Raw genomic sequence first — 27,771 nt, forward strand, 5'->3', positions numbered from 1 at the left:
GCCTCCACAGCCATCTGTGGCAATGAATTCCACAAATTGAGCACCCTCTGGCTAAAGAAATTCTTCCTCATCTCCTTTGAGGCAGAAGCAGAGAGATAGAATTGTACCACACAGTAAAGTAAAAATCAACTGTTAACTGAACAAGTGGCAGACAAGTTTGATTATTTGTCAATTCAATATTTGTCAGTTTGTTATTATTAATAGTGAGAGAAAAAAACCTTGGATGAACATTATGTATTAAAGTACCTCCAAAGTCCTTCAGCCCAACTTACCCACACCGGCCAATATGTCCCAGCTACACTAGTCCCACCTCCCCGCAATTGGTCCAAACCTGTCCTATCCATGTACCTGTCTAACCGTTTTTTTAAAGTTGGGATAGTCCCTCCTCAACTACTTCCTCTGACAGCTTGTTCCATGCACCAACCACCATTGGGCCAAGATAATAGCGTTCACGTTGCAGCCCTGTTTCCACCAATCTTTCCACCACTACGCACAAGAAGCACAAGACAGACACCATTGTATGCAGATGTCAAGAAGTGTGTTCGGTTCTGGCTGAACAACTTCTGATCTTGTGTGTGGACTCGACAAGAAAAAGACCCACAACACTTTGTGTGAAAAGGTTACTCCTCAGATACCTATTAAATCTTTTCCTGTCAACACCTTGTAGCTATGTCCTCTAGTCTTTGATTCACCTACTCTGGGCAAGAGACTCTGTGCATATACCCAATCTATTCCTGTCATGATCTTATACACCTCTTATACACCTTGCAACAAAGTAGAAAAGTGCCCCAACTATAAAATACCGTTACACATTCACAATGAAAATTATTTGATTTTCAATGATATCCATTCATTGTTAGGTGCACATATCTACTGCATTTCAAATGTAGTTAACTCAATATAAAACATTTTGGAATATTATGATCAATTATGCTTTTCTTTAAGTTTACTACCTTAGTTTAGAGATACAGCGCAGATACAGGCCCTTCGGCCCACCGAGTCCACCCCGACCAGCGATCCCCGCACACGAACACTATCCTACACACACTGGGGACAATTTTACACATACACCAAGCTAATTAGCCTATAGCCCTGTACGTCTTTGGAGTGTGGGAGGAAACCGAAGATCTTGGAGAAAACCCACGCAGGTCACCGGGAGAACGTACAAGTTCCGTACAGACAGCACCCGTAGTCAGGATCGAACCCGGGTCTCTGGTGCTGGAAGCACTATAAGGTAACTGTGCCACCATGTTGCCCTCAAATTATTGGTATCAAATCGGTTCGAAAACAACTCAGTGCAAGAGATTGCAGATGCTGGAATCTGCAGTGAGAAAAACCAAAGATGTTGGAGGAAATGAGTGAGTCAGGCGGCATCTTTGGTGAGAAATAGACTGTTGATATTTCAGGTCGAAACCCTTCATCTAGACTGAAAGAGCAGTGGAACAGTAGCCAACATAAAGAAGACAGTATAAAAATATTAAATTAAATCAAAACAGTAATCTGCTGTTAACCTCACAAACAAAGAGTTGGCCAATGACCATAGTCTCTGATGGACGAGAGAGGGTAGTGAAGGTCGGCACTCCCACAACATTTTAGAACTAGCAGAGGACTTATGGGAGAGTCTAGAACCAGATATCATAGCCTCAGAATTAAAGGACATTTCTTTAGGAAGGCGATGAGGAGGAATTTATTTTATTGATCTGTGGTATTCATTGCCACAGAAGGCTGTGGTGTCCAAGTCAATTGATATTTTTAAGGCAGAGATAGATAGGTTCTTGATTAGTACGGGTGGCTGGGGTTATGGGGAGATGGCAGGAGAATGGGGTTAGGAGGGAGAGATAGATCAGCCATGATTGAATGGCAGAGTAGACTTGATGGGCCGAATAGTCTAATTCAGCTCCTATCACATGAATTCCCATAAAAGACTGTGACCAATTGCTGGTAAACGGAATTAGTATACTTGGGACCTTGATGTTTTCGTGGACACATTTCAATGCTATATATTGTCCACAAAAATTGTTTTTATTTGATCGGCAAAAGATGCCAGTACGCATACAATAGTTCATGTGTCGCTATTAGCTGCTGCACATCAATCTAGTTTTTACACTTTTTCGAGGTGCCCAAAGACTGTATTGGCACATACTGTCACGAAAAAAACAATGACTGACTACCTCGTTTTTTTAAAACTAATTCTAACTTTGAAAATTATTTCTATTTTACCATTCCAATTCTTGGGGGCTCATGTTATTGACCTCCCCGTGGTGAGCCCTGTCAACTGACGAACGACAACAAACAGAGACAGCAGCAGAAATAATGCAAACTCAGTCGCCGCGGCTTGGCGCCAACCAGGAGCATGCGCCCTTTTTAAGGTCAAACCGGGTAGCATGCGGAAGGCCAAACTTGCTACAGCACCTGGAGGGCATTAAATAACTTCTGCTGCCTCAAACGCAAGAAGACGACTTCTGGTACTGCAAGTACCGCACATTAATTTGCAATTCCTCATGACATGAAAAAACGTTATTACTGAAAGAGTAAAACTTCAAACTTTTTAAAAATCTGATTGTGACTTTGGGTGCCCAGTTGTGGTTTGGAATCGTAAACTTTTTTAAACAAACAGCAAATAACTTTCTTGAAACAATAAGCTTTAAAATTCCACATGAATGTAACGTTTTGTTTGGTATTTTAAAAGGAATATAAAACAAGTTTGAGATTAAATATCCAGCTTTCAAACCTATTTATCTCCATCATGAAATTGAAGACACCCGTCCATTAAAAGGTCTTTGTAATAAAATTGGATAAATGAATCATCAAACATATAGTAATGTTTCTCATTTGATTTGACCAAAGTTATAGAACAGTAAAATGGCTCCAATTTCCCAATTCGATTTTTTTTTACATCAGACCAATATACATAATGGTATTTTACATAAAAAATGTTGTCAAAGTGTTTCATTTGTTCAAGTTAAATGTACAAAAATAAAAAGAAACTGATACTGGAGTCTGTAAATAGAAAATGCTGGAAAAATGCAGGTGAAGCAGCATATGTGGAAAGAGAAGCAGTCAACATTTTGGGACTGAGGCCCTTTCATCAAAATACCTTTTTTATATATAATTGAATTGAATACATTTTATTAGCCTAGTATGTATACCTACAAGGAATTTGCCTTGGTGCTTTACTCGCAAGTAACAACATGATATACAGTAGACAATTAATAATAAAACATTATAATTTAAACATGTGAAGAATTAAATAAAGTACCAGAGCACATGGAGGCTACAGACTTTTGGCTGTCGAGGAGAGCTACTACTCGTGGAAAAAAAGCTGTTTTTATGTCTGGTTGTGGTAACTTTGACAGTCCGGAGTCGCCTTCCAGAGGGAAGTGATTCAAAGAGTTTGTGGTCAGGGTGAGAGGGGTTAGAGATGATCTTGCCCGCTCGCTTCCTGGCCCTTTTCAATCATCTTTTCAAACAAGCTTTCACTGTTCCAAAGAGTGATGGTGCCGAGAATGCTGATCGACATGATTAAGAGTTATCTTTGATACTCAGTGGGCACTCCAACTCATCATGGTCCGACTTTGGAAGTGACATTAACACATATCTGTAATAGGCACAAAATACTGGAGTAACTCAGCAGGACAGTCAGCATCTCTGGAGAGAAGGAATGGGTGATGTTTCGGCCCGAAACATCACCCATTCCTTCTATCCAGAGATGCTGCCTGCCTGTCCCGCTGAGTTACTCCAGCATTTTGTGCCTATCTTCAATTTAAATCAACATCTGATGATTTTTTCCCACAACCTTAACACATATCTGTATCTTGAAGGTTCCTTTATTAGGGAATCAACTTGTCCTTCTGACACATTAATCAACACTTCAAAAACTGGTCACGATGACATCATGGAACAATATTTTTTTAAGTAGAATTTAATCATATTTCCTGATAGGCTTCTTCTTCTTCTTGCAAATGAAACATAAACCAGAGGAATAGTTAGATCTCAAGCCGGGTGTTGAGCAGCCAGGTTGTTGTCTCTGTGTCAATGTCTGCCAGGCCCTGAGCTCCATTTGGTGGGTGGTAGAGCGGGCACCCAGAGATGACATGGTTGGCTGTCTGTTGTTCTGCTCCGCATTCACAGGCTGGGCTCTGGAGGAGTCCCCATCTCCCAACTCCAGAACCATGTCTGTTGAGCTTCACCCAGGCTCCTCTGGGGAGGTCAGACCCTGGACAGCTTTTATCTGGTGAAGAGATGTAGCTGTGTAATGGAGATGAGGTTGCCTTCCACTCCTGTGACCACTTGATGGCTATCCAGTGTGCTTTTGTCTCAGTCCCGATAGGCTTGATCTAAGGGATATCCCACGATAATATATGGTTTTCCACGTGCATGTTGATCTCTCCCACACTTCCTACCAGAGTGGGAAGGGTTGGTTGTCACCAGTGATCAGAAACCCCAATGGAACTACCACAGGAGCTAAACTGGGTATCCGATGTTGAGTGACTCACTGACTGATAACACAAAGCCTTCCCATCCTCCACAAGACACAAACTGGGAATATGACAGGTCACTCCCCTCTTACCTGGAAGCTCAACACCAATTCAAAACAGAGACAAAAGGAATTGCAGAAGCTAGAATCTTGAGCAAACCACCATGTTGAAATAACTCCGATTGGAAGGATTTGATAGGTGGCATTTTGGGTTGGGACTCTGCTTCAGACTCTGACAGAGTCCCGACCCAAAACATTGCCTGTATGTTCCCACCACTGGTGCTGCCTGACCCACTGAGTAACTCCAACACTTTGTGTTTGGACAAATGTATTGACATCTTATACAACACCAAAAACACCCATTCCCTCACCACCAGTGAATAGTGTTACAATGTGTGCCACCTACAAAATGCATTGCAATTAGTTGCCTGGGCTACTCAGACAGTAGGTCCCAAACCCGTGACCTCTACCGCCATGAACAAGGCCTGCAGGTGCATGGAAACACCATGGCTGCAGGTTTCCCTCTTACAGCATTGAAAATATGGGTCTACGATCCAAAATTCCTTCCCAATGGCATTGTTGGCGTAGGGGCATGTGAAGGACTAGCAGACCACCACCTTCTCAAGGGCATTTCAAGGCTGGCAATGAATGCCAGCCTTACCCAGAATGTCCTCATCTCACCAAAAAGTGTTTCTAGCTCTTACTCATTACAACATCTCTTGACATCTGCTTTAAATTAATCAATACCACTGACATCTAGAACTGTATATGCAATTAAATATCAGCAAGATTGTAAACAATGTGTTTGGATTTCACTATAAGCCATTGACTCCATCAATCTCCATGGTCAAAGTGATTTAGTTGCAAATTTCCAGTCTGCCTCAGGCATTCTGCCAGTTCCTGCTATGCTAGTCTCTCTCATAAGGGTAGCACAGTGTTGCAGCTGGTAGAGCTGCTGCCTCACAGCACCAGAGACCTGGGTTAGATACTGACCCTGTGTGGAGTTTGTGCATTCTCTCTCCGTGTCTCATGGGTTTCATCCCACATCCCAAAAGCATGTGGGTTTGTTCCTAATGTGTAGAAAGTGGATGCGAAAGTATTAGATGATATCAAACTAGTGTGAACTGGTTGGCATGGAGTTGGTGGGCCGAAGAGCCCATTTCTATAATGTATCCCGAAACTAAACACGTAGATAGATGGGAAAGGTGGTGTATGGTATGCTTGCTTCATTGGTTGGGCATTGAGTACAAAAGTCAGGAAGTCATGTGTTGTAGCTTTAGAGGACTTTGGTTAGGCTGTATTTGGTATAATGTGTGCACTCAATTCCCTTACCTTAATACCAATATCTCATGTGCTTACATGTTTGGTAACATACCTGTTCATGTAATGCCTTGGAAGATTGTGTTAGCTAGAGGGCTCAAATTACACGAGAGCACTATTCCAACAAACAAAATGGTCTCATGCATGGGCTGCACTACCTATTATGTTTTATGATGCCTTTCAATGGGTGATTCTGCCAAAGTTTTTAGGATTATTCAAAACATCAAGTGAATTTATTTAAATAAATTGACACCAAGGTCAGAGGTGCATCCGAAGTACTACCAGTCTCTACAGGGTAGAAACCTGGGCAACAGTGGAGCCCAGGGGTATAGCGATGAGAGACGCCAAGAGCCAATCTCTCATTTTCTCCTTTGGAAAAATTGTTTGTTCATGTCCTTATAAATAGTTGGAAAAAAATGTGATTCTTTAGGGATTAAGACCACTTCCCAAGACTTGACCAAGGCCACCATATTTGTGGAAACCTCACAGATCATATTAGGCTGTGATTAGAAGGACAAGAAACGGGTCTATCAGTGCTACTCCTCCAGTCTAATATAAAGTTAATGCCTTGGACTTTAAAAACACCTCATATTTTGCTTGGGCAGCTTACACCCCAGAGGTATGAATATTGACTTGTCTAACTTCAAGTAACCCTTGCTTTCCCTCTCTCTCCATCCCTCCCCCTTTTCCCAGTTTCCCAACCAGTCTGACTGTCCCTCTGAAAAAAGGTCTGAAGAAGGGTCTCAACCCAAAACATCACCCATTCCTTCTCTCCAGAGATGCAGCGTGTCCCGCTGAGTTACTCCAGCATGTTGTATCTATCTTCGGTTTATACCAGCATCTGCAGGTCCTTCCTACACAAGTTCACACCTTGGGCAGACTTGAGCCTCACAATGAAACTCCAAACAAAGACTCAATCTGTTGTAACTCCTTGCCTACCTGTTTTAAATCACTATCACTGGCAAAACTAAGTGAGATTTTATCAAAGGCCAAAATATTTTCAGAACCAAACCCTGAAACAGAGATTTACAATCTGTCAATGGCAATAAATGTGTCTCCTTTCCTGCTGAATGACTAGAGGAATCAATTTTGGCCAGCAAATATAAAAGTGTTTAATTGATTATACAAGCTGATAGCAATTGGAAAGTATAGCCAATTCTGTCAATAAAGCTTCGACAATGATGGTGACCACTATTTCCACTAGTTATACCCAGTACCTATCTCGTATGTTTGTTGGTCGCTGTTCATTATTGGCAATATTACATTTACTGTTCTGTTTGAAAGAGAACCAGGTGAGACTTCCATTTGTTGCAAGCTATTGATGGGTTTGCAAATATAAGCATTGAAAAGTCAGGGGAACTCTATTAGAAGTTCCTGAATTTATGATAAGTGACTGTTCAGACAATAACGGGCACAGGTGAAACACATTAAGATAAGTCACAGCTTTCCGAAACTAATCTAAATTTATAACATTCTTAGAGTGTTATCTCCCCCAAGCCAACTCTCCTGCTAAAGTTATTAACATGAGTGTTTTAAGTGGAATTTAACCCACTGTAGATGGGCCACTGACCGTCCTTATTTTCTTTCCAACATCCATCTTTCCCTTAGATGAGATGCGTGCAACTCCCCTCATCCACCATTCAAGAAAACTCATTCTAGCCCAGGTGTGTGCAATGAAACCGCCAATTGCATTTTTTAATCTCGCCCCTCAATCTTCCACTATTTTGCTATATTTCAAAATACTCCCTAGATCAGTAACACTCCCGTCTTCTGCAAATACTGTATTCAATTAAATTAACGGCTTCCCTCTAATGACAAGGGAAAGGATTTGCAAGAGGAATATATATAAATGTAAACGCAAATTTGATGAACAGTAAATATACGTATCAATCCTCTCAAAATAATTAGGTGAAAGCGCTAATCCATAATTTTTGGTATTATTTACGTTAATTTATTTTTTCAAAACGTTTTTTTTTTTTCAAATGACCAAGATGTGCAAGGTTAAGTGGCGAGTCACACAAGTGGCGAGTCAGTTGACATCAAAGTGGGTAAAAGCCCCGGAAAAATATGTTGTGACCTGCAAAATATAACTAACGAACATAAAACAATGAAATAAACCCTGCACCTAACAAGTGAACTAGTTCTTCTTTTGTTCTGTGTAAATAAAGGCAAGTGTTTAAATACTTTGCACTTACTTGAGTTCCATCAACAACGACCCCTACATCATTGCTCGCCATCACTGACATGCTAATTTATATTACAGAAAAAGACTGAGAATGCCGTTGTTTGTTTTATTTTTACGGCTTTGCAAGCTGCCAACTGCAGTTCTGTATTTTATACAAGGTTTGTTTGGAAGTACCGCTGTAGCGGAGCAGTGACCTGCCTATGGAAATACACAAGAGCGCTACACTTCCGCACTCCTGTCAGCTGAGTCGGAGCGGAAGTCAGTGTCCTAAACGTCGAAAAGGAGGGGCAAAATGATTTAAAAAGCAAAGCTTTCGGAATTGCATTACATGCAATTATGATGCAGCATATTCCCCCAAAAACTATGCATGGGGAGTTGGTTTAACCTTGGGGTTACTTTTTTTGCAAATGCCCCGTGCAACCCTAAACCTCAAATGTCACTCCCAGCCCAGGCCCTGATCCAGCGACTGAAGACAAGGGCGGCCGCGCTGCATTTATTCGCATTTCACCAACGAGTCGGACTAATTTATCTTTTGTGCCGCTCATGTTGGAGCCGTGCAGGCAGTAGTGTAGACTGAACCATCAAAGCTAGTTTCCACCCCCCACCCCCCTCCCACGGGGAGAAAAAAGGAAAACTTCCCTTCCCGCCCCGAAAGCGCAGCGCATGCGGAAGTCTCGCACTGCAGAATACTGACTCAATCTCACATCCTACTAACTACTAATGTAAGCCGACCACACTGATATTTCACATAAGTAAGTTTTGATGCATGGACTATACTTTTCATTGATCCGGCCGTCCGCTGCCGAGAGATTGTTTTGTTTTTTGAAATTAACACCAAATTCCTTCTGAGTCGGGTTATACGGAGAAATACAGCAACAACAGTGATGTCTTTGTCACAGAGGGAATATGTGCATTTCAGAGTAGAATCGACCTTAAAATTGTTTGCGTTCGACTATTAATAATCAGGTATGGATTTTGATATTTACCCGCGTGCCTGAAAAATGTGTCAGCGTGTAGGTTGTTACTGTAAGCGCTCGCTTCGGCACGGTGCCGTTTGGGGTCGAATGGGCTATTGATATAACGATGAGTTGTTTCGGAAACTATGTTAGTTTTCCGGGGGGGGAAAAACCCCCATCTCCTCTTGCAATCCTCTCAATCGATGTAACGGCCGGATCTCGACTTGCACATTTTGTGTCATTTTATAATTTTTATGTTTCAGCTGTTCATCGGCGAGGCACCTACCTCTACTGCGAAACTAAATAACTTTACAGCTAAAATAACGTCGGTTGTTAAAATGCTATTTTTTAAAAGAAAAATATCCCGTTCGACCAACATCAGATATCCTAACTAGCTCTTGTTTCCAGCAATAATTATATTTGCATGCGATGAGTGATTCATAAAAATGTCAGACTGTAAAATATAGGCACGTACTTCAAACTTTCTATTTAAAAATCATGAATTATAGCCACGAAAAATGTGTTCCCATTTAGGGTAATACGAAGTATTTGCTGTCTTGTACTGAGACCCATCTGTCATCTAGACAATAAAGAAAGCCGCTGTTACTTTTTCCCTGACGTTGGAAATTTATGGGTGCCCTACACTGGCCTAATAACTCAAGCATTGTGTCAACGTTTGACAGGCTTGCAGAAAAACAGCAACCCTGTTATCAATCAAACAACCCTTTGCATATTTTTAGCTGCGCTCTGATCTTCAAGACACGTTTATGTATGAATTATATCATTATGAATCATTCCACAGATTTACTGTAAGGCGGGACGTGATCTATCACGTCTTTCAAATCAACAAAAGGAAGAGAGATTTTTACAGTTTTCGCCATTTTAGAGTGCTTGACACTTGTGGGATTTTACACTGGAATAAATATATTTTATAACAAATCTTATCCGTGCATGCCGCTGTAAAATCGGCACTTTCCTCCCCATTTTAAAGCCGTTTTGTAGATTGTATCTAATCTTTTTTTTAGAAAGAGAAGAAAATGATCCTTAAGCTGCCTTTCCTCAAAGTAACTATTTTGATATATCGGTAAAGTCGCGCCGTGACATTCAGGACTGAGTTTCTCTTGAGTTTTCATTTGTAGTAGCAAAGATATACTTCCACCTCAAAACATTGTTGCTCTCGCTCTCTCGAAAGAAGAGTTCGGGTTTGGTTAGCATTTGTCATTGTTTCTTTATTATTGTTCCCATCTTTTATATTTTTAAAAAGCTCAGTTAAGAATGGACGCATAGAATAACTTCAAAAACCTAATTTCTATACGTCAACGCGTAATTCTTCATCATCACCCAGACACTATTATTCCAAATGGTTAATATTCAACCTTCGCCGCAATTTCATGACATCAAATATAATTTCAATATATCTTAACTAAACTAACTACATAACAATCTTTTAAGGCCAATTTAAAAATTGTTTTAAAATGACAATGTTCCAATGATTTAGTTTTCTGGACCATTGAGATTGACACGGGATAAAGAAAGCAGACTTCTCTAAATGTGTGGTAATCTAAAAGTATAACTGAAATAAGTTCTGATTCAAGAAGACGACACAACCCCAAATAGAATCTCCTGGGATACGAGCTTTTTCATGATGATGAATGCAAACATCACCGCCATTGAAAGCTATACAAGATTCCACTGGTCCACGAACAATTTTTCTATCGACCTAAGTAACTAAAAGAATGCCGACATTTTGATTATTGTAATAGACTGGAATTAAATCGCAAGTCTTAAAGTAAAAGCAAATCTTTCATTATTACCTGAAACTTTAAAACTCCCCCCAGCACCAAACCGGCCCTCGATCCTATAGGTAAACGGCGATATCTTCACTTTCTAAAGTGTTTTTAACAGTGCTTCGGCATACTGGAATAGATGCAATATTTTACAAGAACTAGCAACAAAAAGTACAGGACAATGAAATATTTATGTGTTTCGTGGTTCTAAATCGCGCATGGATTTTCCCACTTTGCGCGCACCTGATCTGGCATAATTTTGGCTGAATGGGGAGCATGGAGGGTCCCGAACCGTGTGTGTAATTTTAAAGATTTCTTTAGATTTATTAGATGACCACCACAGAGCGAAAACAGCGTTGGCGGCAGCGCATCAACTACAAAGATGCGAACGAGAAACAAAGAGAATATCAGCCGTCCTGTCCAGATATTACCCATGGAGTTATGGAATCTTAATGCTGATGCGGTTTTCCTCTTAGCTTTCTTGAGAAAATAATATTGATTAATAATGACGGAGCATACTCTAAAGCGAGTCGTAGAAGATGGGATACTTCGTGTTATTTGGCTGCTTCTGTCTGTGGCCCAATGTTGTTGAATCTATTTAAAAGAAAGCGAAGCGTTTAACAAACAGAAACTTGCCTTCCGCCGTTGTGTTTTAAGATGAGCGGCCCGTCCTGTTGCTTTTTAAACCAATTTCGTTCCAATCCGCTTTCTGCTGAAATCCATCCCAGGATTTGTCAGATCTGACCTGACCTGTCAAGCGGATTATCATACAGAGAGATTAATAGGGTAGGCGGGTTGCAATAATAATCGTTTTGTTTGATGTGACAAGTTTGATAGGCGTTGATTTACTTACAAACTGATAGGCTTTTAATTGAGCGCCTCCATCCAAGTTAGATGAAAGGAAGCCGCGGCATTTTGTGTCTGAAAAGCTGCCCAATTGCCCGGGAGTCTGAATACTTATTAGCCGGGTACGTGAGCGGTCAAATACTTCTTTTTGAATGTATTACTTTTTTTTCTCCCCCAAATGATAAATCTCTTACATTGTGCGTAAATCGAATTATGTTGACATGTCAACCAGTGACTTAGAAGTGGGAAAGGTTGAGTATCTTGATAATGGCTTAACTTTCTAATTAAATTAACCTAGTTCCTGGAACAACATTCCCCTATGTTTGTAAAGTCTTTTTCTCGGATGAATTTTTACTCTTTTTAGACGTCAATGAAAGCTGGTCAGTGGTGTTGCTTTTGATCAAATCGTGTTGATCCAACCTGCGGTTGTTTGGATCAACAAAATAACTTGGACACAAAGGTGGTCGTCTTGTGAAAGGGAAAATGAGACTGTTTGGTTCGTTTCGGATTTCTGTATTTTTTTTTAAAAGGACGGCAGAATACTGGACACAAATCTGTTACTTCCTAATATTTCATTATTTTCAGTCAGACTTGAATAGAGGCGTACAAATGGCCAAGCGTTGTATCTCTCGAAAGTGTAAATTTATGTATGTGTGTGTGTGTGTGTGTGTGTTGAATGTTTTAATTTGATTTGTTTGCCCCTCGCCCTCTAGTTGCACTTAAAACCCCCAAACAACTGAACCGCACAGTGTGCCCCGAGTCTCTCCTCCGCTCTGAAGTGAACAAATCTCCAAAAAAAACTTCCCACAGTCGACTCCACCTAAAGCAATTAATCTTTTAGTTTTTTCTCACCGGGAGGCAGGACAAATACAACACGAACAGATAGTCGTCTCTATGGTATAGTAAGGAAAACAGCTGTTCCAAGCAGTTAATGCAAATGAACACAAATGAAAGTACAGCGTTTCAATGTTTACTGCACTTCATCCATCAACCTGACGAGCCATTAAAAAGAAAGAACTGTTCTGTGCGGATCGAATTTACGCCAACACTTGGGAACCGTTGAGACCTCTCCCAACACCATTACACACCTGGATAAATTTGAGCTTCCTTCGCTACATTATTTAAGTAAAATACTTAACAAGAACCCTCTTTATAATAGGATTAAGTAGCAATATCATTTCCATTTCACTCGCTCAGACTTTGCAAATCTGATTCGCAAATACCTTTACATTTTTGAAATATTAGTATAATTACCTAAAAGAGGATTCTTTATTGCGGTAATATATTTGTAAGAAAAAGCGCAATTTCATTCCGGGAAGCCATTAGTCAAATTTAGTTGCCCATTCAGTAACTACAGTGCTTTGGCGTAACAAATATTTACATTTCCGTTGTACATGCTGAAATTAGACTGCCTCCGTTTTCGGTTTTGTGAAATTTTGACATTGTTTGTCGGTATTGTTTGACATTGTAAAAGTGGTGTTATTTATCGAGAAGGTGGTTTGGGTTCAATCCGGATAGATAGTCCATCTCAGAAATTGGCAACGACCCCAGCACTTCCCGTGTACTTCGCTTGTCAAACGTGTTTTTATCTTCAAGTGACCTTTTGTTAATGTTGTAGATTGTGTGGGCCACCATGTCGAGGCCGGAAACAAAAGCAAAGATTGATTAGCACATACATTTGCCAGTGAAAAGAAGACAACATCAAACAGAAGTCAAAATCTTAACAACCGCCCATCTATCCCCTTGTTAAATTGAAGAGCGGCATAATAGACAAAAAACAAAGTTTGGCGTCTGCGAGGTTCTTAAGGATAGATTTTGCAGCTAACGCTAACTCGATTTGCTTTTCTTTTTTTTAAAAAGCAGTAATGTTCGGCGTAGTTTGTGTGGAGAAAGCAGTGCGATAGTTGTGCGTGTGATATGAACCTTTTAAAGCAGTGACTTTGATCAGACCGATCATTTGTTCTAGCTGTCAGGTTTAGCATGTCAAGACTTTCAACGTGTCAATCTTAATCTTTTTCAAACGCTGCTCCGTGTGACCGGCGGGTTGACTGATCGGTGATACGATCTCAATAATGCCATTTTGTTTGTAATGTCCCGTAACGACCCGAAGTGAGATTTCTCAATTTAAGATTTTTAAAAATATATGTGTATATATATTGTTTTTCAATAAGTAAGAAATGTTCAACGGGGGAGTAAGCCATTAGCGACTGAGGTGAAGGTGTATAATTCGTTCAAGCGAATTGAAGTGCGGTCTACTGCGCCCGTCTTTGTTCGCATACAAATTGAGTTTACTCTGAGAACGATTTATTTCCCTAAATTGAATGGCTCTTTTCAAAAGCCGTCCTTTTTCAAGTCACACCAGGCTTGTAATCAGCAACAAAAGCTGACATAAATCAAGCCAGATTGACAAGGTTGACAAATAACTGATTGATTGCGGTTAAGGGAATTGACAGTTGGAAGGGTGGGGGTATTGAATTGTAAGCATGTGACATTGAGATCCTTCTCCGGATTGGACTGAGATCGTCACATGCTGGACGTCTAAAATGTTACCTTCACACAATAACCAACACACATACGCACACACAAAAAGTTAACACCACATCCCCGTGACCCTCCAATCACCTCGGGGTTTGGTGTTCATTGTGTGATTTGATTGGAAGGCGGCAAAGGCTTTAATCTCAAAGTAATTCGATGTTTGAAGTGTTGATGTCCAGATTGTGTGTTGCATGTTGTGTTGTGTTTCGCTGAGCGGCGTTGCTGCTTCGCTGATGAGCGCCGGGGAGGATTTGGGCAGGGTCTCTCATTCCGTGAGTGAAAGCTACCACCACCACCGCCGCCGCCGCGTCGTCGAGCGACACAGTCCCTCTCGGAGTGCTGGCTCATTTAGGTCATGATTACATCGCCTTCCGTCTCTATCCACAGAATTACAGCGAGTGATAACAGCAGCCGAGGAAACACGAGTAGTAAACCGTTCTACCACTCCGTACCTCCCTCTGACCCTCTAAGGCAAGCAAATCGTCTTCCTATCAAGGTCTTGAAAATGCTTACGGCTCGCACTGGACACATTTTGCACCCCGAATACTTACAGCCGTTACCATCCACGCCCGTAAGTCCCATCGAGGTACGTTTATGGTTTTTTTTGCCATTCTTTTCGCTAATGCACGGTTTTCTGGTCTAATCTGTCGATGTGATACTAGCGTGAAACACGAGACTCGATAGATTCCCCGCGTACAATAAAGACCATCTCAACGATGTACGGTCGATACTCAATTGGGAACATCTGCTGGGGGAAATAATACCTCACCAAGTTATCTGTAATCATAGCTGATATTAAAATATTAGTTAGTGTGCATTGTTGTTCCCTGTCGAGATTTGAACCATTGAATTAACAATTGGCTATTGTGGGAAGACGGGAGGTTGGAGAATATGTTTACAGCAGCCGGAAGTATTGTTTCATTTTATTTATTTATTTAATTTTCTTGTAGCTTGATGCGAAAAAGAGTCCGTTGGCACTTTTGGCTCAGACATGCTCTCAGATCGGAAAGCCTGACCCCCCTCCGTCCTCCAAGCTCACGTCTGTGACTTCAAACGGGACGAGTGACAAGGAGTCCGGAAAATCCGCCCCGTTGAAACTTAGTGATATCGGCGCGGAGGACAAGTCGAGTTTTAAGCCGTACTCCAAGCACAACGAGAAGAAGGAGTCCAGTTCGTCGGGATCGTCGGGCGGGTCTGGGGAGAAGTCTGGTTTCCGTGTGCCGAGCGCCACCTGTCAACCATTCACACCAAGGACAGGCAGCCCCAACTCAAGTACCTCCTCGCCCATGCCCTCCGACGGCAAAGGCAGCGACAGTCAGGAGAAGAAAGACATCGACTCCGTGAAGAACAGCTCCAGCGACAACGGCACAACCACCAGTGTCGGCCACAACCGGATTAGCCTCAACTGCGCTGGGATAAACGTGGAAGTGAACCCACACCAGGAGACTTCGGTTTCCAAGCCCATTATTTCGGAAGCATCGGCTCTGGGCTCTGGACTTGTTGCCCCTGTTTCGCCCTACAAACCCGGGCAGACAGTCTTCCCGTTGCCCCCTGCAAGCATGGCCTATCCAGGAACACTCGGTGCCTACGCCGGCTACCCGCACCAGTTCGTACCGCATGGAGTCAGCTTGGACCATGCCAAATCCAGCCTGGTCGGGGCGGCTCAGCTGGCCAGTTCTCTGGGCTGTGGTCTGTCCGGCAAGCCGGCCGGTTCCAGCCCACTAGCCGGCGCCTCTCCACCCTCCATGATGACGGCCAGTCTGTGCAGAGATCCCTACTGCCTCAGTTACCACTGCGCCGCGCACCTTGCCGGGGCGGCCAGCAACTCTTGCTCCCACGACCCCAGCGCTCTCAAGGCTGGATACCCTCTGGTTTATCCCTCTCACCCCCTCCACGCCGTGCACACGACCATGGCCAGCAACGCTGGCACGCCGACCCTGACGGGCCACCATTTGTACCCCTATGGTTTCATGCTTCAAAACGATCCTCAGCCGCATATCTGCAATTGGGTCTCGGCCAATGGACCATGCGACAAGCGATTTTGCTCCTCAGACGAACTGCTCAACCACTTGCGGACGCACACTGCTTTCTCCGGGACTGACAAACTCATGGCCGGCTACCCTAGCTCGTCCCTGGGTAGCGCGGCTGCGGCGGCTGCGGCAGCGGCCGTGGCTTGTCACATGCACCTCCCGCCCACAGGGGCGCCGGGGAGCCCCGGAGGTCTCACGTTAAGGAGCCCCCATGCTTTAGGACTCAGCAGCAGGTATCATCCTTATGCCAAGAGCCCACTGCCGACCCATGGAGGTCCAGGACCGGTCACCACTCTCCCCGTGCCGGCAACAGGACACTATTATTCCCCATACGCACTCTACGGCCAGAGATTAACAACAGCTTCAGCATTGGGCTACCAGTGAACACAGACAGACATTTTAAGAGCTGCAACGTGCATTGCAAAGAAGGCTTATGTGGGTCCAATTTCAAAACAGTCAGGAAAAAAGAAAAGTTTTGTTCTTTTAAATACAAAATGTTGACCTAGTTTTCTTCTGGTTAAATAATACAATCTGATTTATTTTTCTTTCGTGAAGCCAGTCATCTCAAAGGTGAACCGATTAGTGCATACGTAGAGATTTCGCCCTATGGAATTGTTTGTTTGAAAATTAGGATATGTAAATAGTTTTCTTGAAAGTTTTGAAATACAATCCAGGTAGTCTCACACAAAGCAAATTGCAGTTTAAAGGGTCATTCTATGGTGTTCATTAATGGACGGGTTCCGCGAACGCTGTATTTATTTATGTTAGCTTCAAGCGGGGGAAAACCATAACAAAGTGCATTACTTAACAAAAACAAAAACGGATAGGTAACGTGAAACACAATGTAGAAAAAAAAATAGGGGTTTTCCTAAGTTTCTTTTGAATTGCTATGATTGTATTGTATTATTTAATGTCTCTTGGGGGAAAAAAAAGAATTTACATGCATGTTTGTTACTAAATTCCAACTTGTCATTATAATTTCAAATTACAATTATTTTTAAGGTGTACCATGGAAAGAAAATTGGTATTTTTTGTATGTATTCTGGAAATAAGAAGCAGTGCTATTCAAAAATATGACGTCTTATTTTGTTATTAAATGAATACTTGATTACAAATTGTAACTTCCGTTCGCATTATATAGGTTTTAAAAATTTGGGTCTGGTATTTAATAATTTTTCCGCATTTTTATAGTAATGCAGCGTTTTTTAAACTTTTTTCCGTTTCCAACTGAGGACTTCTTATCAGTTGAGAACGCGAATATACCTTTATAAGAAATATTAAATATAAATGTTATTTTCATTTATTTTACACAATTGTTTGGCATCAAACCGTAGTATTTTTTTTAACGGGCAGAACGTACATTCTGCGAATGTACGAATTCATCTCACACACACACACACACGCACACGCACACACACACACCACTGACGAAGCAGGACACACAAAGCTGTCGCCAGTTCGATAAAACTGATTATACTTTAAGACATCGAAATACAAATTGGCCCGCTCTTTAAATTCGGCTTTGTCAACGTGCATTAAACAATTTAGTGTCCCTGCACACATATATAAAACATAAAACCACATTGCCATTGAAACAATATGCCAGATGTTTAAAAGAGGCTCGTTATCAACCTGCCTACTTTTGCAAGAACCCCTTGTGTTTCGCAGGAGTTGCAAACGGCCTCTTCTTCCTTGCGCCTCACTTGATACCACAGAATCCGACTTTTCTCATCAATCTGATGCAAAATAATCCGATGCGAGGTGGAACAAAGTCACTCCCTCCCCAAATCTGGAGATTCATAAAACCCAAATCAATTGCAAAAAGGTGGACACTTCACTTTAAATTACAGCTTTCCTTTCTCCGAACTCCCGTTGGTTTCAACACTGCTGGATAAACGTGTAAAGGGGAATAGCTGAACGCGCAAACAAAATCCGCTTTCACAAGTTGACTAAAACCAGCCAAATATACGTGATTACACCCACAAAAAAAATCTAAATGTTAAATAAATGGCAGTCCTGGTTTTATTACAGGATGCTCTCGTGGTTGTTTTTAAATATATTGAAACCCAAGTCTGTTTCAAGGAAATATACTCCGAGTCAGAGACAATATAGATTCATATAAAATTAACAATAACCCAAGCGCCCCGTTATAAATAGCTCTGAAATAAAAATCCTCCGATTCAAGTATTTTTTGAGTCAAGTGTGAATGCTCACTATTTTAAAATTCCTTCAAGATAGTAACATTACTTATAAATAATAGCAACTGCTACCTGCGGTATTGGGCGCGTGTCCAAATAATCTATTCAGGAAACTGACGTGAATCAAAAGGATATTGTCACGATGAACATATACATTATTCTTATATGTTTAACTCTTATACATTAATCGATACTAAACTTGTTTTAATAACTTTTAACTCCCGCTGCTTATTTTCCAACGGACAAGAAAGCAGATTATAGTAAATCGCAGGACCCACGATGCGGAATAGTGTATTTCATTTATTTTTTTTTAAGTGATGTTTGGACACTTTATCGCGCTCTTTTCATATTGTTCTCGTCGGCGCTGTTCTTTTTTTTGCGTCCCTGCCGTTTCGTGAAAATAAATGGTACCGACCCTTACATTTTATAAATATCTAATCACGGCGAGGGAAAGTAATGTTAAGAACAACGAAACATGTGTTGCCCAGTTAAGCAAACGAAGAGGGGTTTTCCCTCTGATGTTTACGTTCTTTATTGCTTAGAATGCTCACAGTTACAACAGATTAAGATTTAATCCAGTAACAAGCGTTTGATATTTTATTTTAAATGCGCCACTGTTGACTTTAAATCTAATATTAATTGTGTTTAATATTCACTTTATTGGTCAGATTGTTATGGAGTAGCGACGTGGATCATTTGGGGTTTTTTTCAGATAACCTTTCATTGGTTTGGTTTGATGCTGCGACTAGTTAAGTTATTTTTAAGAGCAACTTTATGCCTGAAGAAGGAAACTCGACCCGAAACGTCACCCATTCCTTCTCTCAAGAGACTCTGCCTGTCCCGCTTTGTTACTCCAGCACTTTAGAACAAGGAAATATAGAAAATAGGTGCAGGAGTAGGCCATTCGGCCCTTCGAGCCAGCACCGCCATTCAATATGATCATGGCTGATCATCCAAAATCAGTACCCCGTTCCTGCTTTTCACCCATATCCCTTGATTCCCTAAGAGCTAAATCGAACTCTCTTGAAAACATCCAGTGAATTGGCCTCCATTGCCTTCTGCAGCAGAGAATTCCACAGATTCGCAACTCTCTGGGTGAAAAAGTGGTTCCTCAACTCGGTCCTAAATGGCTTACCCCTTATTCTTAAATTGTGACCCCTGGTTCTGGACTCCCCCAACATCGGGGACATTTTTCCTGCATTTACCCTGTTCAGTCCTCTAAGAATGTTATATGTCTCTATAAGAATCCCTTTCATCCTTCTAAATTCCAGCGAACACAAGCCCAGTCGACCCCTTCTTTCATCATATGTCAGACCCGCCATCCCGGGAATTAAACTGGTCAACCAACGCTGGGCTCCCTCAACAGCAATAATGTCCTTTCTCAAATTAGGAGACCAAAATTGTACACAATACTCCAGGTGCGGTCTCACCAATGGCCCCGTACAACTGCAGTAGGACATCCTTGCTCTTAAACTCAAATCATGTGTCTATCTTTATGTTTCAATCATTTTGCTTATTCTATGCGAAAAAGAAGTATTTCTAAGACAAGGCTCATGGGTCCATGTGAATATGGTTTAGGTTTTTAGGGGTTTGCGACTCTAAATATTTGCCTCTTTTTGTTTGAGGTTGGGGTTATAAACAGGAAAAGAGGATGTGTTACTGGACCGGGTGTCTGCGTTTGCCGAGTCGCTTCCTCGATGCGGGCCGTCAGTGTCGATGGTTCCACAAGCTGACAGACGCCGCCGGCCGCCGTCACCGGCACCGAACCGATCAGAGATCAGACCTGCTTCAAGAAGACAACAAGCAGAAGGGCAAATCACGTCAAAAGACAGCCCGCAGAGTCGCAGCTAGCGCAGGGCCAAACATTCGGCGTCCTCGCATTCGGCAGGCGGTGGTGAAGGGTCCTCGGCTCGTACCTGCCCTTCCCCAGTCTACCATTCGCTCAGGAGTGATAAGATGCAGCCCTCTCCACGGGGGTAGTATCTCGAGGGGCCAACTTCCATTTTGTGTTCACGGTGACTTCAGTTAAAGAGAGATGCCAGTGCACAGAAAACAGAAACACAGACTATGTCCGAAAGGTTTTAAGTAAGGTTAAGTGGCGAGCCGCCGCGCCTCTCCCTGGTTGCTTTGATCTGCGTGATAATATCCTTTGATATCTCGCTGCAAGGCCATCAAAATGAAGCCGGCCAAACCCGTTTCTCAGGAAGAAACTCGTTCATTTGAAGTTAATTTGCAACGTGTAGGAAAGAACTGCAGATGTTGGTTTAAATGGAAGGTAGACACAGAATGCTGGAGTAACTCGGAGGGTCAGGCAGCATCTCTGGAGCGAAGGAATGGGTGACGTTTCGGGTCGAGACTGATTTGCATGTGTTCGGGTCTAATTCAGACATGCCACATGTAGGACAATGTTGCCGATGGGAAGTGGTGAGTTGTCTGTAGATTTTGTGGACGAGCAGAAACTGCTCGTCCACAAAATCTACAGACAACTCACCACTTCCCATCGCCAATTTTCAACAACAAAGGTCTTCGGTAAACAGTAATTAATCTTTAATTTTTTTTTAAGTCAACCCGTTCATTTGAAAACAATGCGAGCAAAACCAACCAAATAAATTGTCACGCAGAGATTAATTCCACAATTTATTATATATAACTAGCCTGGACACGAAACTAAGACATGTCTCTGTATTTTGTGGTTGCAAATAGCGCAATTAGAATCGAGTTTGCGTGAATTTTTAAATGAATTGTTGAATTGTTTTCTCTGGAACGCCGGTGGCGGAGGAGAGTATAATGTGCAAGAAGGAACTGCAGATGCTGGAGAATCGAAGGTAGACAAAATTGCTGGAGAAACTCAGCGGGTGCGGCAGCATCTATGGAGCGAAGGAAATATACAAGGTTTCGGGCCGAAACCCTTCTTCAGACTGATGAACTCATACTCCCGGTAGGAGTATCTAACGTTATGAGAGGCAGAGATGGGGTAGACAATCAGAATCATTTTTTTTCCCAGGGTCGAAATGTCAAAGACCAGAGGGCATGGAGAGCGGGCAAATTGAAAGTAGATGGGTTTTTTTTGCACAGAAGATGCGAGTTGCGTGGAACCGTGGAGGCAGATACGATAGTAGCGGATAGTAGACTTTTAGATAGGCACAAAAATATGCAGGAAATGGATGGGATATGGATCTTGGGTAGGCAAATTAGGTTAGTATATTTTGATATGATGTTGGGCATAGTTATTGTGGGCCGAAGGATCTGTTCCTGTGCTGTGCCTTTCTCTGCTCTCTGATTGTTGGCAATGAGGAGGAATTTCTTTAGTCAGAGGGTAGTGAATCTGTGGAATTAATTGCCACATACTGGAGGCCATCAACGGATACTTTTAAGGCAGAGATTGACATATTTTGATCAGTAAAGGTTTCAGGGGTTATGGCAGGAGACTGGGGTTGAGGGGGAAAGATAGATCAGCCATGATTGAATGGCGTAATAGACTTGATGGGCCTAATTCTGCTCCTAGAATGTATTAACATGTATAAGACATGCCCTTCCTGCTTAATATATAACAAGTAGCTTTGAACACAACATCAATGTAAATGCCAGATGCTGAAGTGAAATGAGGAGGTTGAGTTCTGTAAATGCATACACAGCGACTGATTGTCAAGGGTAGATTATATTTCTTTGGATGATTTCTTTTGTTTGGTTTGGAAGATATACAAGAAGGCAACAATTTATCTTCCACCAACCCACACACTGCAGGCGCATTAAGGTTTTACTCGAGTCTTTGACAGGGTAGCTCTGCTGGAAGAGCAGCGAGATGAACAGAGACCTAAACCTGAACCATTAATTACACAAAGCAACATTTCCATGCAGCTATTCCTTTCTCTGGTACCACTAACTAGCAGGCTTCAATGAATCAACCCAACAAAATATTGACATGAAACACTTGATTATCGATTTAAATCCAAAAAAACCATTCCTCCCCATGTGTTTTCACCGGCAAACATCGACAGTAGTGGTTCTTTGAAAAGAAGGATCTAAAGAAGAGTCTCGACCCAAAATCTCACCCATTCTTTCTATCCAGAGATGCTACCTGTCCTCTTGAGTTAGTCCAGCATTTGTATCTAGTGGGATGTTTTAATCACAGCAAGACTTTGGACCTGCCTTCCACTGCCTTACCACCTCGGCAATCGCAAGAGGGCGGTGGAGACAGGTTCTCTGGATGCTTTCAAGAGAGAGCTAGATAGGGCTCTTAAAAATAGCGGAGTCAGGGGATATGGGGAGAAGGCAGGAAAGGGGTACTGATTGTGGATGATCAGCAATGATCACATTGAATGGCGGTGCTGGATTGAAGGGCCAAATGGCCTGCTCCTGTACCTATTGTCTATTGTAAGACACTTCTATAGATGTCGTCGCTGAGTCTGCAGCAACAGAACTTTGACTCAACATTCAAAGACTGTCTGCAATTTGCCACATTCCCAACAATAAGTCCATGCATGTCAATGCCGCAGCCATTGATTCAATTTTAGGAGCGTAACTATTTTACCCATTGCAAGCTCTGTTGGGGCTATCAATGTTGCCTGGGCATTAGCACATAACAGATATTATCTTTGCCTTGTCTGGAAATTATCAAATCAGTCAAGATTTAATGCCGAGGTCACACTCTGTGGACGGATGGCAAATGAAACGCACTTGGTTCCTGGCACGGTAACCCAGTCCCTAGCCAGAGCAGAGCAGAAAGTGCAGTTTCCTGGCCTGGGACCAGATGGTAGGTAGGCAAGGGTCCTGTGCTCAATCCTCAGAACTGGGTGGTTCTGATTCCTTGGCATAAGATCCAGGATGTCTTGCATCCAATGCAGTCCGTGGGCTTCCGAGGTACTGATGAGGCCAAAGTGGGGAGTGGACTCTTCCGTAGATGGGGCAGGTTGGCCGCCAATGGGGTGGGCATGTGGGCAGTTATACCTTGTGGCGCATCTTCCACTAGTGATGTAGGCCATCCGTGTACTCCTTATGTAGGAGCTCAAAGTCCGCAATACTCTTCTTCATTTTGGGCAGTCATGAGGTTGGGAATCTTTGCCAATGGAAATTTGCCTTTTATGTAAGGAGGTTTCAAAACGCACCTTTTCAGCTTACTATTTAATAAGTATCTTTGAGCACATCAATTTAAATACCAGATCTTGAACACAAATGAGGAGTTTGAGTTCTGTAAATGCAGACACAAGTAACTACAGAAGCTGGTTTACAAAAAAAGACATCAAATGCTGGCATAACTCAGTGGGTCTGGCAGCATCTCTGATTTACAAAAAAAACACAAAATGCTGGAGTAACTCAATGAGTCATACAAAAAAGGACACAAAATGCAGCCAATGTCCTTTCAAGGGTAGATTATATTTCATAGGAAAAAATATTTTATTTGTTTTGGAAGATGTACAAGAAGACAGTTGTCTGCTTGGTCATTACATCCTATGACAAAGATCAGAAAACAAAATGTTCCAGGAGTCTGGTGTCAGGCATGCAAACAATGTAGCCAGGCCCAAGCCACAGACGGCGTGGAATTAGGGTCTCAGTGCTGAGGTCTTGGCCTGAGAGAGGACGGGTTTGCTGGTCCTTCCAGTGAATTTGGATGATTTTGCATGAAATAAAGTGGCAGATTATTAATTTGTGGTTCCAGGGTGCAGGTGGTCCCACTGTGTGATGAATGGTTATTGGTTGGTGGCACTATCATTGAGTACTAAATACCATATACTTGTTGATTACCAGTGCATTCATGTCTACAAAGCCCTCAATGGGCTTGCCCCCACCTACATTAAAAGTCTGCTCACCCACCACACCACCTCCAGGTCCCTCAGATCGGCCGACTTGGGGTTGCTAAATATCCCGCGGTCTAGGCATAAGCTCAGGGGCGTCCGCACCTTTGCGGTTGCAGCTCCTAGACTGTGGAACAGCATCCCTCTTCCCATCAGAACTGCCCCCTCCATCGACTCCTTTAAATCGAGATTAAAAACTCATCTGTACTCCCAAGCCTTTCTTGACGTCCTCTGAGCGAGGGCTATATGTATGTAGCTTGTTATACTATTCTTATACCAATGTAAAGCACTTTGGCCAACGAGAGTTGTTTTTTAAATGTGCTGTATAAATAAATGTGACTTGACTTGCTTGATAGTGTAGGTTTCAGTTGGTAAACAGCGCGTGACTGGCAATGGCATCTGCCTCAGGTGCTAAACAGCACATAGCAGGAAGTCATAAACTCACAAAGGGTTCCAACCTGATAACATCATTTGGGCCTCAGCAGCAAAGCTGCTGCATCACGGCCCCAGAGACCAGGGTTGGATCACCATCTCAGGTGCCCTCTGTGTGGAGTTTGCACGTTCTCCCCGTGAAGGCTTGGGTTTCCTTCTGGTGCTCCGGTTTCCACCCACATCCCAAACACGAGCGGGTTTGTAGGTTAATTGGCCTGAGTGTGTAGGGAGTTGATGTGAAAGTGGGATAGCAAAGAACTAGTGTGAACGGGTGATCGATGGTTGACCTGGACTCAGTGGGCCAAAGGCTCTGTTTCTATGCTGCATCTTTCAATCAATTTCTCCATTTCCGTCCACAGGTGCTGCTTAGCCCACTGAGTTCCTCCAGCAGTTTGTTTTTGGCCATTAACTCACTATGATAGTTTTGGTTCGTAAATAGTACAAAAGCTTCAGTTGGTAAACAGCAAGTTAGTCTTGGTTATTAGCTCATGGCACCACCTCCAGGTAATAAACAGCATGTCACTGGTAGTTATCACTCCATGGTTATTGATTCCAAGTACCATCTGCAGCTGGTAAACCTAATGTGCCTGGTTGATTTTAGCTTGCAGCATGAGCAGAGGTGGTTAGCAGCACATGACAAGCAGATATTAGCTCCAAGCATGGCTTCAGGTTGCAAACTGTACATGATGGATGGGTATTGGCACACAGCACAGCTTGAGGTAGAAACAGCACTAGACTGATATTCATTTGATCTTGGTCTGGATTCAGAAGCTAGACAGCAACCAGTGGCGATGTCCTTGCAGTGTAGACTTCACCTGGCTAACACTATGCAATTGGTGCTTATGAGAAGGGGGGTTATTAGATAATGGCTTCAGTGTCTGATATTGTCAGCACACCATGGATTCTGATAGTAAACAGCATGTAGTGATCAGCTTGTGATGCCAGTTTAAAATGGCAAACAACACGTGAATTTTGGTTGGCAGCTCACTTTGTGTCTTCGATTGGCAAATTGAATATGACACTGTGATTGCAATCCAACGGCTCTGACATCTAACATTATGAGGTGCATCAAGAGACTGGTCATGGAACACCTCATCTCCAGTCTCCCAGGCAGCCTTGATCCATTGCAGTTCACCTATCGTGCAACGGCTCCATGCCAGACGCCATCTCTCTGGCGCTACACAGTGCAAGAATACCTAGCTATGTCAAATGCATATTTTTTTACTATTGCTCTGTCTTCAACACTATAGTCCCAACAAACTCATCCCCAAACATCTGGGCCTAGTCCCTGGCTATAGTCCCAACAAACCCATCTCCAAGCATCCCCCTCTGCAACTTGATCCTTGACTTCCTGAACCACAGACCACAATCAATAAGGATAGGTGACAAAGCATCCTCCCTGATAATTCTCCACACTGGTGTCCCACAAGGATGTGTTTTCAACCCCTCACTATGCTCCCTGTGCACTCACGACTGTGTGGGGATGATGACACCACCATCGCGGGCCGGACCTCGAATAACAACAAGGGGAAGTACAGGGAGGAGATAGAGAGCTCAGATACACGGTGTCAAGATATTGACCTCTCCCTCAGTGTCCACAAGATGAAGGAGCCAGGCATCAACTTCATGAAGTGAGGTGGTGTACAGGTCCCTGTCACAATCAATATTGCCTAAGTGGAGATGATCATCTTCAGGTCCCTAGGTGTAAATATCATCAAATATTTGTCCTTGACCAACCATGACCTTCAGGCTGCCCAGGGAAAGCAGCTAACATCAAGGACCACTTGGAACCTGCTCATCCCCTTATATCCTCTCATGAGAGCTTGAAAGTAGGCCCCATTGATTCAGAAACAGCTTCTTACCCACTGATAGCAGACTGCTGCAGTCCTTCCATAAGCAAGGTATTAGTCTCGATCTTCCAACCTACTTAATTGTGGACCTTACACTTTTTTTAAAACTGCACTTTCTCTGCGACTGCAAACTATATTGCTGCAGCATGATATTCTGCACTCCAATATCTCTCACTTTGCAAAACCTTTTGTGTGGTGTATAGCTTGATTATCCTCATGAACTGTATGATTTGACTGGATAGCAAGCAAGCAAACCTCTTCACTGTATCTCAGTACACGTGACAATAATAAACAATAGAATACAATATTAGCTCTCAGTGTGAGCCTCCATTGGTAAACAGCATGTGACTGGTGATTATTAGCTCTTGGTAAAAATCTCAGAACTAGCATTTGTTAATTTGCAGTGGTGAATAAGCTGGTAAGCACCACGTAACGTTTTAATTAGCATGCAGTACCAACTTCAGGTGGGAAACAACAGATAACTGGTTGTTATCAGGGAACATCATCAATTTCAAGTGATAACACAGCACATGGTCAAAGCCTATTGATTCATAGTCAAACTCCAGCGAGTAAACAGCACATCACCAGTGTTCATTTGCACACAGTGTGGGCTTCAGGAGGTGTGCGGCTGGCAGCTACCAGTTTGCAACACGGCCTCAGGTGGTCAAGAGCTCCCACAGGTAGTTATTAGCTCATGTAGCTGGTCTGAATTGGTAACTGAGCAGTGACCAGCAAACCACACCCTGTGGTGTCCGCAGAGGGTGGCAACCAACATTTTAGCTCAACATGCCACCTTCAGGCGGCACATAGTTTAGACTGGTGGTTATCAGACTCAATTGGGCTTTGATTGGTAACCAGAACCCAATTATTTGTGCAAACTTCAAGCAACAATCAGCTGATGGGTATTGGCTTACATCATCGATTTAAAGTGGTAAGCAGGACGTAATTGGTGGTTGTTAAGTTGTGCCATCCATCTTGAGCTGGTAAAGGAGCATTTCTAATGGCCAATAACTAATGGTATTGATGCTAGATTTGGATGGTAAATAGCATGTGACTAGTGTCTGCTTGCACCATCTTTCAGAGGAAACAGTGAGCGACTGACAGTCATTAGTTCATGTCACTGTTTCATGTGGTGAACAGCTGAGGGTTATTAGGTATAGTGTTGGCAGTTATTAGCTCATAACTTCATCTTGAGATTTTCTTTGGCACATGACTAGTGTTTGTAGTCATGAGCAGGCAGCATGATTTAAGGCAGTAAATGCCTATGATAGGACTATTGGCACAGGTTACAGCTTATCCGCAGAGCAACCCTAGTCTCACCCTGTAAGGAACATCTCCCTTGTCATATCCATCCCTTCTCATC

General features: G+C 42.6%; 2 protein-coding genes across 7 annotated transcripts in view; one reads left to right on the forward strand and one right to left on the reverse strand.

Moving 5' to 3' along the window:
• lrmda (leucine rich melanocyte differentiation associated) overlaps positions 1 to 8,256 on the reverse strand; it is a 645,680-nt gene extending 637,424 nt beyond the window's left edge. The window contains exon 1 of the mRNA XM_033012480.1: positions 7,993 to 8,256. Within this exon, the coding sequence (XP_032868371.1) occupies positions 7,993 to 8,043 (51 nt within the window). The 5' untranslated portion in view covers positions 8,044 to 8,256. The remainder of the gene's footprint in view (positions 1 to 7,992) is intronic.
• A 126-nt stretch (positions 8,257 to 8,382) lies between these two features.
• znf503 (zinc finger protein 503) lies at positions 8,383 to 17,251 on the forward strand. Of its 6 annotated transcripts, none has more exons than XM_033012475.1 (3): positions 8,383 to 8,734; positions 14,494 to 14,692; positions 15,057 to 17,251. In XM_033012475.1, exons 2-3 carry the CDS (start codon positions 14,612 to 14,614, stop codon positions 16,518 to 16,520), a joined length of 1,545 nt encoding a protein of 514 aa, XP_032868366.1. In that variant the 5' UTR covers positions 8,383 to 8,734; positions 14,494 to 14,611; the 3' UTR covers positions 16,521 to 17,251. The 6 variants fall into 6 exon arrangements, with proteins under 6 accessions (XP_032868366.1, XP_032868370.1, XP_032868367.1 ...); XM_033012479.1 differs by having other exon boundaries at positions 8,389 to 8,704; XM_033012476.1 differs by having other exon boundaries at positions 8,729 to 8,948.
• Positions 17,252 to 27,771: the final 10,520 nt, after the last annotated feature.

Source organism: Amblyraja radiata, chromosome 37 (genome assembly GCF_010909765.2).
Source record: "Amblyraja radiata isolate CabotCenter1 chromosome 37, sAmbRad1.1.pri, whole genome shotgun sequence".
NCBI lineage: Eukaryota > Metazoa > Chordata > Chondrichthyes > Rajiformes > Rajidae > Amblyraja > Amblyraja radiata.

What these genes read in the sequence shown, in the direction of transcription:
- znf503 (XM_033012473.1), top strand. Translation starts at nt 14,462, where the DNA reads ATGATTACATCGCCTTCCGTCTCTATCCACAGAATTACAGCGAGTGAT. An exon ending in CGCCCGTAAGTCCCATCGAG is followed by an intron (nt 14,693 to 15,056) that starts GTACGTTTATGG and finishes ATTTTCTTGTAG; the next exon opens with CTTGATGCGAAAAAGAGTCC.